Raw genomic sequence first — 12,826 nt, forward strand, 5'->3', positions numbered from 1 at the left:
CAGAAGGTCATGATCCTTGATTCCTGTTTCTGTGCCTCATTCCCAGGATTTATTAGTGCATTCATGTGTATTTCTATAAGTTATTCGCAGCATATGTTAAACTTCTCTAAAGCTCCCATGTTAAACACTGAGCAGTTCTTCCCTACATGCTTTATGCTCTATACATAAAAGGTGCAGTGAAATAGCCATTCTCATCAGCCAAATTCCTGCAGAGCAAATCTTTTGTCTGCATGTCTACAATATGTTGAAAGTCTGGGATCAGCAGTGTTAGATAGAGGGGATTGTGTCTACCAAGCAAAAATGTTAAACCTTCTATAGTTGCTGTATTGTTCTATGGGGCTCGCGATATCAGCCTCTGTCTAAACTGTGATATATATTGGAGGGTCCAATTTTTCTGCCTGTCACATTTGTTGGCTCCTGTGTTCGTTTGGACACTGTCCAGTGCAAAGATGTCTCAGTATTCTGGAAAAGTAAGTAAACAGTTTTAGTTCTGCTATACACAGACATATAAATACAGGCACCCGTACACACACACACATATATACACACATATACAAACATACACACACACCATACATACATAAAGGCTATCAGGCAAACTTTACTAATAAGTCCTACTATTACTATTACTAAGCTAGTAACTTGTGCTTAGGTTGATAAAGTGGTTAAATAAAGTAAAGTTTAATATTTGGTGGTATAAAACCAAGATACAAATTTTATAATTAGACATTGGAAATGGTTGTTGGATTTTTGCCATATCACTTACTTTACAGGGGAAAATATATATCTGTGTAAAAGGCAAGAAGACACGTTGTAACATCCATTTTTTCTTAGAAAAGTCATTTTAAGGCAGACGATATATATATATATATATATATATATATATATATATATATATATATATGTAATTATTTTTATTATTATTATTATTATTTTGTAATTTTTTAAATATTTTTTTTAATTCCTAAATTGAACCCCCACCTCAGTGATGACTAACCGCCTACTCCCCACGCCCTGCAGTTATCATACATAAATTAGCACAATCTCAATTTCATGCTCATCATTTTATGCATGACTACAATAAAAGTTATCGGAGAGGAAAGTCAATGAGAGCCTATCACATTGTAAACATTGACAGATAGATAGATTTTTGCCTGCAGCCAGCGTGCATGCTTGGATACACTTCTAAGTATAACGCCAGTATGTTTGCACTGTGAGAGGTAATAATAAGAGACTTTCAGGATCATCGAGAAAGTCTCATTGGCCCCAATGCAAAATTTCCAAAAGAGCCCCCAACTATCAAAGGTCTCTAATAATATTAGTCTTTTCATATGGAAAGAAACTTTTGGGGCACCCTAGGCTATGGGAGAGGAAAGTCAATGAAAGCTTATCACATTGTAAAGATCCCTAGATCTGTACACTCAGATACGTCTAGGTATGTATATATATATATAATTTTCAGGTAATATTTGTTTTATTGATATATGACATGTGGGAGAACATTGACTCAATACTTGTTGGAGGACAGTTTTCTGCCTGCAGCCAGCGTACATGCCCAGATACACTTCTAAGTATTAATCTCAGTATGTTTGCACTGTAAGAGGTAAGGGAAAGAGATTTTCACTCTCATATAGAACATACAAATTCCATGTTGTTGTGAATGAAATATAACCTGAAGTCCTAGACAGTAGTGTAACTGGAATTTCGTTGGCTCTAATACAAAATCTCCTAAAGGGCCCCAACTATTAAAGGTCTTGAATAATATTGGTCTTCTCGTATGGTCCAAAAGAAACTTTTTGGGCACCCTAGGCTCTAGGGCCTGCAACCCCTGCATCTGCTATAGTTAAACCCCTGATCCTAGAGGTAAAAAACATCCATAGTATTTACTATGCATCTTAGGTGCCCAAAATACAACTTTTGTCTAGTTTTTAGATGAGCATATTCACCTCTTATTGTCCTAACACCAGGACCTCCATGGTTCTATATATTGCTATAGAGCCCTATAATGATGATTTATGTTTGATTTAGAAGAACAGAAGAGGATCAAACAAATCATTTATTTAAGTGTTTAAAGCAGATCTGTCAGATTTCACAACACAAGTTGTATACATTATTAAATAGATCTCTCAGTCCTGTGAGGCTAGTGTACTTACTTTAAAAATCCCTATCAGATTGGCTGTATAATCCTTGTATTAGGATGAGTTCAGCTAAAGCTCATTTTAATATCAGGCAGGAAAATCTTCATAAAGATTATACAACCACTTTTACGTGGATTTTCAAAGTAAGTACACCAGCCTCAAATCTGGTGACAGACCCCTTTAATATTCTAAGCAGCAGAGTTCAAGACTGAGGTATATTAATGGTAAAGTCTAATGCTGCCCATACACAATAGATGGCTGTCAGATGAACACTTTTTCATCCAGCTGATGCATCCTAACCCCACAGCCGATGCCCACAGCCGATCAGCTTGGCCAAACATGCGGCTGTTCTCCCCTAGATCAAAAGGACAGGACTTTTGAAATTCAACTTCTTCATCCTTAGATTCAACATCATCTACAGTCGAGAGACTCGTGAGGCCACATACACATCAAATTGTCAGCGTATCTGGGCAAAATCAACATTCATATTGGCACCAATTCCTCAAGGGTTGGCGTTTTGTCCACCATTCTTGATGAAGTGTGCGGTAGAATACGATGCATCATATTGATAAAGAGGCATGCGGCTCTTAATGAATTTGGCTCATCTTTTAGCTGTTGTGTACCACCGCAAGAAATTGATGCCAGGAGGTCGGAGGAGTGCCGAAAATGAACGTATACTAATGGCAGAAGCCTCACCAACAAATTGTTGGAATTAGAATTAAAGGGAACCTGTAAGGTCCGAGAAAGCTATTAACCTGCCGATATAGAGTTAATCTCTAGGTTAAGAGCGATATGCGGCACGCCCTGCATTGACTGACAGCCATCTGTGCAGTGCATCAGTACAGAGCCAGCTGTCAGTCAGGGACGCCTGCATGACTGAAAGCCGGCGGCTCCTGGAAGAAATAAAATTAATTTTACTTTCAGTACAGCAGCTGGGCTCCTTCGTAACACTCTTAACCTACAGATTAACCCCATAGCTGCAGGTTTATAGCGTTATCAGACCTGACAGGTTCCCTTTAATAACAATAGAAGAAAATTATGATATAATAGTGATAACGGAGACAACAAGTACATCTATGACTGTGCTGTTAATTTACAGGGCTATAGTCTGTTCAGGAATGACTGTACAAATAAATGAGGGGGAGGGTTGTTTATAAGTAAAATCATCCCTAAAATCCATCCTATGAAAAAAAGGAGAAAAAGCCACAGGTACAAAGAGCCAAGCACACCCAAATATTTGTATTACAAAAATAGTTGATAATTTATTAAACAGAAGTTTGACAAAAAACATTAGACCACACAAAAAGCATTAAAAACATTTAAAAAGGAAAGCGAAACCGTGTGCGGGAGTAGTGTCCCACACATACACCAACAGGTATACAGAAATTAGAAAAATCAGTGGTCATTCAAGACATGTATAATACTGACCATAAAGAGAATCATAAATAGCCCAAGATATAAAAATACATGATCATAAAGTTCAATGATAAATAACTATAAGGTGCAGTAGTATATAGAATATTGATACAATACAAGATGCATAAATATGATTAGAAGATCAAAAAAGTAGAGGATATATGATAATATCGCCTAAACATCCTGATCATAATGTTGATCATAAACAATCTAGTATACAAGCACTCATAGAGTTCAAAAGTATATAGAGTATAATATAGCAACTGTATGCGCTATTAAGAGGTCAGAGTTAGTATACCTGTTGTGGTCACCCACGCGTATTGCTGCCCACTAGCAGCTTCGTCAGGCCCCTGTACTACACAGGCGGCCTTTAGCACCCCTTCTCTATATATTCGCTGTGCCTCCTACTGCTTTGTTCTACATAAAATCCATCCTACGTGATAATATGTGTGAGGCCAATGGCTATGTAGAGTCCGTGTGGGTGGAGATAAGGAGAGGGGGAAGGAATAATAAAATATTGATAGGGGTTTGTTATAAGTATAACATAAGCAACAGAAAATAGCCTCATAAAGCAAATAGAAGAGGGAGCGAAACTGGGATATATTTTGTTTATTTATTTATTTTACTCACTTATATAGTGGCATTAATTCCACAGCACTTTATAGACATTAGAGGAAACCGGAGAACCCGGAGGTAACCCACAGAAACACGGGGAGAACATACAAACTCCTTGCAGATGTTGTCATTGGTGGGATTTGAACCCAGGACCCCAGGGCTGCAATGCTAAACACTGAGCCACCGTGCAACCCCTGCCCCCAATATATATTGGGGAGCACAAACCTGCAGGTCAAGGAAAGGAATCAGACAATGATAAAAGACAATTACCTTTCACAACTGGTGCAGGACCCAACAAGAAAGGGGGGCACAACTAGTCCTAATATTAACCTATAGGTTGGACCGCATATCAAATATACTGGTTGGGGGTCACTTGGGTGATATTGATCACAAAATAATAAGTTTTTACGTATCCTTTCATAATATGTATAGCAGAGAAGCTACAAGGACACTGATCTTCGGGAAAGCAAATTTCCATCAGCTAAAAGATGATCTTAGTGTCATTCACTGGAACAATGTCATTAAAAATAAAAGTACACAAAGCAAATGGGACAGTATTATTAGCATCCTGAATAGGACCTGTGCACAATATATACCCTATGGGAATAAACAAACTAGAAATAGGAGGAAACCACTATGGCTAAATAGAGCTGTAAGGGGTGCAATAAGTGACAAAAAGAAAAAGTTTAGAGAATTAAAGCAAGACAGTAGTGACAAGGCGTTAAATAATTATAGAGTGAAAAATATATTGTATGAGATGCAAATCAAGGCAGCAAAGATTGAGACTGAGAGACTCATTGCCAAAGAAAGTATAAATAATCCAAAATTAGTCTTCAGCTACATAAATGTTTAGAAACTCAAAAATGATAGTGTTGGCCCTCTCAAAAATAGTCTGGGAGAAATGGTGAAAGAGGATAGTGGAAAGGCCAATCTGCTAAAATCCTTCTTTACATTATTTATACAAGAAAATCCCATGAGAGGTGACATGATCAGGGATACCATAACTTTTTAATTAAATGTCATCTACTTTACCTAGCAGGAAGTACAGAGTCGCCTCAAAAACACTAAACTAGACAAATCCCTGGGCCAGAATGGCATATACCTCCGAGCACTGCAGGAATTAAGTACAATGATAGACAGACCATAGATTCTAATATTCACAGATTCCATAATTACAGCGTCTGTACCACAAGACTGGCGCATAACAACTGTGGTGCCAATATACAAAAAAGGGTCAAAAACTGTGCCTGGAAACTATAGGCCTGTAAGTGTAACCTCTACTGTGGATAAAATCTAAGACGGTCACTTAAAGGGATTGTCCCATGAGCGAAAGGTCATAGTAATCAATAGATCTTATAATAATAATAAGTTCCACAATAGGATGCTTTTAAATAAAATGTTCCTGTGCTGAGATAATATTATAAATGTGCTCCTGCTGTGTACTGTGTAATGGCTGTGTCTGACCATACAGGAACATGGTCTGTTCATACCACAGCTCCTGGGCAGGGGAGGAAGCAAAAGAGTATACAGACATTACAGCATGGGATCACAGCTGATTCTTTCTGTGAGGTAAAACATTTCCCTGCCTGTTTTTAAACAATGTTTTACTTCAAACAAAGAATTAGCTGTGATCCCCTGCTGTAATGTCTGTATACTCTTTTGCTTCCTCCCCTGCCCAGGAGCTGTGGTATGATTAGACTATGTTCCTGTACGGTCAGACACAGCCATTACACAGTACACAGCAGGGGCACATTTATAAGATTATCTCAGCACAGGAACATTTTATTTAAACACATCCAATTGTGGAACTTATTATTATTCCAATATCTATTGATTAAAATAAACCTTTGTTCGTGGGAAAACCACTTTAAGAGATGGTATCCTAGAGTATCTCAATAAAAATAATCTCATGATCAAGTATCGAGATGGGTTTATGTAGGATCGGTCCTGTCAGACTAATCTGATTAGCTTCTGTGGGGAAGTAAGTTTCAGACTCGACCAAGGTAAGGCCGTGAACAGTGTCTAAATTGACTTTTCAAAGGTGTTTGGTACAGTGCCACATAAAACCTTAAAACTATGAAATGATAAACTACTTGATGAATGGGCCTCATGATGTAGACAGCCATCTTGTATCTCCTTGTGTGTTATATTAGCAAAATATAATCCTATTATTTTCTTACAATTTGATTTCTTACATTAAACCCATTGTATCCTATTAGAAATCAGTCTTTGTCCTATTGACGATGATGAGCTAATGTTGATGCCTCATGTCATTTATTGATGTTACCATTCCCTGCTGTAATTTTTTCCATTTGGTCTTTCTATGTCAGTTATGATGACTATTGGTGTAATCATAAACCAGAAATTGAACTAATTATGTAATATATTGTATAGGCTTTACAATATAAAAATACTAGTCAAGAAAACATCAACCACTGAGATCCATACTATGATGTGAGAAGTTGCTAAGTCACTAGCTGTTGCTTCTCTTCCTCTGCTTCCCTTGGTCAATCGTACAACATGCATTACTCAGCAAACATTTCTCGGAATGAATGCCTTTATCCTTGAATTTAAGGTTTATTTTACCATTGGTAATATGAGTTCTGACTAGAATTGCTTGTTATGCTTTGATGATGGTTGTCCCAGGGGCTATGATGAAATATATATTAACACAAATGACTATATGACTAATAATGACCATTTTCTAAGACATAATGTCTATCGAAATGTTGAAATATTCCTCCTAATGTCTTGGGGAGCTTCCCAACATGAGCTCATGAGCAATGATGGAGGTAGATATTAGTAATCCATTATCATTTTTTAAGATCTACTGTAAGTATATATGTTAATACATATTTGGGTTTGGTTGATTTCTTTGTTAAATCCTTCAGAAACATTAAACATTTTCATTTGACAGAAGCATCTGCAAGTCATTTCCTACAAAACAAATCTTCTTTGTTCACAGATTCGTTTTATATACCAATGGCATATATTACATTTCCACAAGACAAGAAGTCAGTGCCACCTATTACATACTTGGCTGTACATGTAAGGAGATTGTCTCTCTTTTTGTGTTAGATCATTTTCTATGAGGGAAAATGTTTCACGGGAAGGAAACTGGAGGTCTTTGGAGACTGTGATAACTTTCAAGACAGGGGATTCATGAATCGTGTCAATTCCATTCGCGTAGAAAGTGGAGCCTGGATCTGTTATGACCATCCTGACTTTAAAGGACAGCAGTACATTCTGGAACGAGGAGAATATCCAGACTTCCATCGTTGGAATGGGCACAATGATCACATGGGATCCAGCAGACCAGTCAGAATGGTTGGTTACTTTTCATACTTTTCCTTAGTAACTACTTTTTCTTTTACAATTTACTGTCCATGGTCCATGTCTTAGTCAAAAGATGTCTTTAGTTCATGTAGAGAAGTTATAAAGGGATTTACTCATCTAAAAAAACCTGCCCGGTGTTCAACTGATCACTGTGGGTCCAGCTCTGGAAACCCTAGAAGATCATCATACAAATGACTGGCTGCCATTTAATGAGTGGGCCCTGTCCATCCGAGTGGAGACTGCTCTTACTTGGAAGGTTTCAGCTCTAATTCATACATCCTGAGCGGGGAGATCCCTTTACCATACTCATATGTATGTCTTAATAAGGCGTAAGGACAGGAGGTATTGTGATGAGACAACCCCTTTAAGCAATTCTGGCAATTGTAAATATAGGAAAGTGTCTGAAATACTAGGACATCTCATTTTCTCATAGTTGTGATAATAATTGGACCCTTTATGGGCAGCTATACAAAGGGAAGTGAAATTTTGCATCTATATCTTTTCTCAATCTTGTAATGTAATGCAGGGTTGCCTACTTGACTTTTTATTTTTTCTGGACAGCTTATCAAAAAATCACAGACTGACAATATTTTTTACAGACACATTAGAAAACCATAATAAATCATGATTATCAATGATACTTGTCCATAATTCTGAAATGTAGACATCAGCTGCATTCACTGTAAACTGTGAGATGCTAATTATGGTCAAAATAATTGCATACGTTTCTTCAGCTTAAAGAAAAAATTACGGATGCCTTAAACTGACGCCTTAAAGTGCCCTATTTTTATGGATTGTACTGGAATTTCTGTGCGGTTGGCTACTTAGAAGGAAAGGGCAAGTGCACATCTGTATTAGGAATTCTGATTTTCTTGTTTCATCATAGGGACAGAAGAATGGATGTCATGCAATGGATGAAACCATCACATGTGGGACTGTAGCAGTGCCAAACAGAATACTATTAATATATAATGGGATCCACTGAATTTCTATCATGTTGTTCAACATTTTACTGGAAAAATAGAGTAGAATACTGTTATTTCCTACATTAAAAGTGATTGAATCTATGATTGAGCCGCCGACAAACGTGGGAACAGATCCTAGTCTCACGCTTGTATTGTGTTAACCACAGTGACCAATATTAATGACATTTATCTATGGCGGATATAAAAGGAGGATAAAAGCTGCAATCCATCCAATTAGTTTAATTTATTTGAAAATCACATTAATTGGTGGCTATGAACTTGGCGATTTTGATGGGGTCTTCAGATAACCTTCTGTCTACTAATGTTCAATGTTAGCTATGAAAGATAAGTCATGTCTACACCACATGATACGGTTAAATACTGTATGTGTTTCAAAGTGAGTTCCTGTAGGCCATGAAATAGATCGCCAGAAATATTTTATTTTAAAACTATATGACAAAGAAGGTTCTGCTGCACTGGATAAAAGCTCAGCTATATTTGGTCCTTCAGACTTTTCTCTGTATTTTGTAGCATGGAGAACATTACAGACTGGAGCTGTTTGAGGGATGTAACTTCACTGGTCAATGCATGGAGTTCTGTGAGGATTGTCCTTTCCTCCAAGGACGGGGATGGAACAAGAACTGTGTAAATGCCATCAAGGTCTATGGTGATGGAGCGTGAGTATCACATTAAAAGGAGCGTAATGTAGACAGCAGAGTCATCCTAGAATGTAAGAAACCTAAGTGACGCAGAGGGCACTGTGCTTGAGCAGATCTCTGAGAAATCCAACTATTTGCTTATTATTCAGTGTAAAATACTGAATGAATAGTCACTGCAAGCATACAGCATGCTATATAGCAATATGCAATTCTAGAACCTCTTGGGAGCAAGATCTGTATAAATGTGTATACACAGGAGCGGACACAGACTTAAGAGGGACCCTGTGCAAGAACAATATATGAGCCCTCTGTAGGCCAATAGATCATCATAATGGAAATACCACCTGCTTTGGACGAAGAAGTGGATCTCCTTAATTCTTTGTCTGCACAAGTTGCACCAATCATATGTCTGCCCCACGAACAAGGAGAATACATACAGCAGACTCTGTCCTGAATTTTTTTTTGTGGAGGCCAACAAAGTGAAGAAATATGCATGTGGCCTGTTAGTAAAGAGCCAAAAGTCCCCCATACATGTCAAGTTAGAAATGAGAAAATTAGAAAATAGCATGGTGATAACTTGTTGATCATTGGGGTCCGACCACTGTTGCCCATACCAATCAGCAGAACAGGGAACCTCTATCCGCATTAGAATGAAGTGGAAGCGCACATGCTCCATTCTACATTTATTCGCTACTGGCGCTGCCGAGTGCTGCACTTGGCTTTTCCTCGGCAGCCCCATAGGAAATGAATGGAGTCTCGGTAGAGTGTCCAACCTGACTCAATTATTTTGATAAAAATTTTGATCTGTGCGGGTCCCAGCAGTAGGAGACCCACCCAGCAGCAAGCTATAACTTATCCTGTGGATAGTTGATAACTTATTAAACTGGACAGCCCCTTTAAGTTTTGCTATAAGGTCCGATGGTTTATGCGTCCGTGACTCCCTATGACGGCCATGCTTGCATTTGCTATACAATTACTTGCAACTACTGGATGCCATTCTTGAGGGTAAAATTATTACAAAATCTGATTACTAAATTTCTACATTGGTTGTGGATCTACAGATTTATTCTGACTGCCATATTTAAAGTCGGGAAGGGAATTTATTGGCTTTTGCCCCATGGAGTTTTTTTGTTTTTTTTTGCCTTCCTCTGGTTCAACATTGCAGGAGAGTAAGCTAAACTGAATTAAGTGGACAAACTTTTTTCAGATTTGCAAACTACAGGTGCATCTCACTTAATTATAATATCACCAAAAAGTTAATTTATTTCAGTTCTTCAATACAAAAAGTGAAACTCATATATTATATAGAGTCATTACAAACAGAGTGATCTATTTCAAGTGTTTATTTCTGTTAGGCTATGTGCCCACAATGCAGAAATGCTCCGGATTTTTCCTGAGCGTTTCTGCATCTCCCTGGCAGAAAAAATGCATGCGGATTGTACATACGGATTGTACATGCGTTTTTCCTGCCAGGGACAAGCGGAAGTGAAGCGTTCTTCACATGCAATTTCGCATGCGGGTTGTCAAGTGCTTTTCCAAGCGAATTTAGCATCACTTGGAAAGTGCTTGACAACTTGGTCACACTATATAAATCCATGCAACCGGCATTGATTTATATAGTGTGGCCAAGCTATAGTAAAAGAATGGTAAAAAATAAAAAATAAACATTATACTCACCCTCCGATGGCCCCTGGTCTCCTCCGGTGCGTCCGGTGTGTTGGGCGGCTCGCGGTGGTCTAAAAGGACCTTCCATGATGTCATTTAGTCATGTGACAGGTCACGTGACCACCGACGTCAGCGGTCGCATGACCTGTCACATGACTAAATGACATCATGGCAGGTCCTTTTAGACCATCGCAAGCTGCTGGGGAGCCAGGACGCATCGCTACGGAGACTGGGGGCCATCAGAAGGTAAGTATAATGTATTTTTTTATTTTAAATTCCTTTTTTTTTTTACAGGTACTATGGTACCCAGGTCTGGAGGAGAATCTTGTCTTCTCCAGACCCGGGTACCATCTGTACATTGAATCGCTTAAAATCCGCATGTGCACATGTAGTCATGCGGATATTAAGCGATTCAATGCAAGTCAATGGCGGCGAAAACGCCGCGATTAAGCAAAATAATTGGTAGTGCTGCGGATTTTTCCGCAATGATAATCCGCAGTGGAAATCTCCGCAGCATGTACACAGCACATGCGGATTATCATTGGGGAACATGGCAGACCTTCTATCAAGCGTTTTTTAAGCGTTTCTGCGGCGGAATTGCCGCTGCGGAAATGCTTAAAAAATGCATAGTGGGCACACAGCCTTAATGTTGATGATTATGACTTACAGCCAATGAAAACACATATGTCATTATCTCAGTAAATTAGAATATTTTATAACAACAGCTTGAAAAATGTTTGTAAAATCCGAAATGTTGGCCTACTGAAATGTCTGTTCAGTAAATGCACTCAATACTTGGTCTAGGCTCCTTTGGCATCAATTACTGCATCAATGCGGCGTGGCATGGAGGCGATCAGCCTGTGGCACTGCTGAGGTGTTATGGAAGCCCAGGTTGCTTTGATAGCAGCCTTCAGCTCGTCTGCATTGTTGGGTCTGGTGTCTCTCATCATCCTCTTGACAATACCCCATAGATTCACTATGGGGTTAAGGTCAGACGAGTTTGCTGGCCAATCAAGCACAGTGATACTGTTGTTTTTAAACCAGGTATTGGTACTTTTGGCAGTGTGGACAGGTGCCAAGTCCAGCTGGAGAATGACATTTCCATCTCCAAAACGTTTATCGGCAGAGGGAAGCATGAAGTGCTCTAAAATTTCCTGGTGGACGGCTGAGCTGACTTTGGTTTTGATAAAACACAGTGGACCTACACCAGCAGATGACATGGCTCCCCAAACCATCACTGATTGTGGAAACTTCACACTAGACCTCAAGCAGCTTGGATTGTGGTCTCTCCACTCTTCCTCCAGACTCTGGGACCTTGATTTCCAAATGAAATGCAAAATTTACTTTGTATTTACTATCAATGTATCAATGACTGCCTTCTGGACATCTGTCAAGTAAGCAGTCTTCCCCATGAAAGTGGAGCCTACTGAAACAGGCTAAGTGACCTTAAATGCTTAGGAAGCCTTTGCTGGTGATTTTTGTTAATTATTTTAATTTACTGAATGAATGACTTTTGTGTTTTCATTGGCTGTTAGCCATAATCATCAACATTCACAGAAATAAACACTTGAAATAGATCACTCTGTTTGTAATGACTCTATATAATATATGAGTTTCACTTTTTGTATTGAAGAACTGAAATAAATTAACTTTTTGATGATATTCTAATTTAGTGAGATGCACCTGTATGTTACTATGAGTTTCTGCATAAGCAAATTTAATTAGTGCAAGTTAATATGTTTTTATATCTATATTTTAGCTGGGTACTGTATGAAGAGCCCAACTACCGTGGACGTATGTACATTGTGGAGAGAGGAGACTTCCGCACATTTAATGAATGGCAGGCCCAGAGTGCGAATATCCAGTCCATCAGACGGGTCGTAAACTACTTCTAAGTGCTGACTTTGCTCAGTGAAAGGGACAATCGAACTCTTAATAACAGTTACCTCTTCTTTATGAAACATGCTCAATAAATTCCTAAATTGTGTGTGTGTCATCTTCATGATTTATTTCCTTTGAATTAATATGTTCT

At 38.5% G+C, this 12,826-nt stretch overlaps 1 protein-coding gene across 1 annotated transcript; it reads left to right on the plus strand.

The window, feature by feature from the left end:
- Positions 1 to 449: 449 nt before the first annotated feature.
- On the plus strand, positions 450 to 12,710 carry CRYGN (crystallin gamma N). Its single transcript, XM_073676900.1, has 4 exons — positions 450 to 470; positions 7,248 to 7,496; positions 9,002 to 9,147; positions 12,554 to 12,710. The coding sequence occupies exons 1-4, from the start codon at positions 450 to 452 to the stop codon at positions 12,687 to 12,689; spliced, it is 552 nt and encodes a 183-aa protein (XP_073533001.1). The 3' UTR covers positions 12,690 to 12,710.
- Positions 12,711 to 12,826: the final 116 nt, after the last annotated feature.

Source organism: Phyllobates terribilis, unplaced genomic scaffold (assembly GCF_046119375.1).
Source record: "Phyllobates terribilis strain yellow unplaced genomic scaffold, ASM4611937v1 Scaffold_4__5_contigs__length_816908805, whole genome shotgun sequence".
Taxonomy (NCBI): Eukaryota; Metazoa; Chordata; class Amphibia; order Anura; family Dendrobatidae; genus Phyllobates; species Phyllobates terribilis.

What these genes read in the sequence shown, in the direction of transcription:
- CRYGN (XM_073676900.1), top strand. Translation starts at nt 450, where the DNA reads ATGTCTCAGTATTCTGGAAAA. An exon ending in TGTCTCAGTATTCTGGAAAA is followed by an intron (nt 471 to 7,247) that starts GTAAGTAAACAG and finishes TTTTTGTGTTAG; the next exon opens with ATCATTTTCTATGAGGGAAA. An exon ending in AAGGTCTATGGTGATGGAGC is followed by an intron (nt 9,148 to 12,553) that starts GTGAGTATCACA and finishes TCTATATTTTAG; the next exon opens with CTGGGTACTGTATGAAGAGC.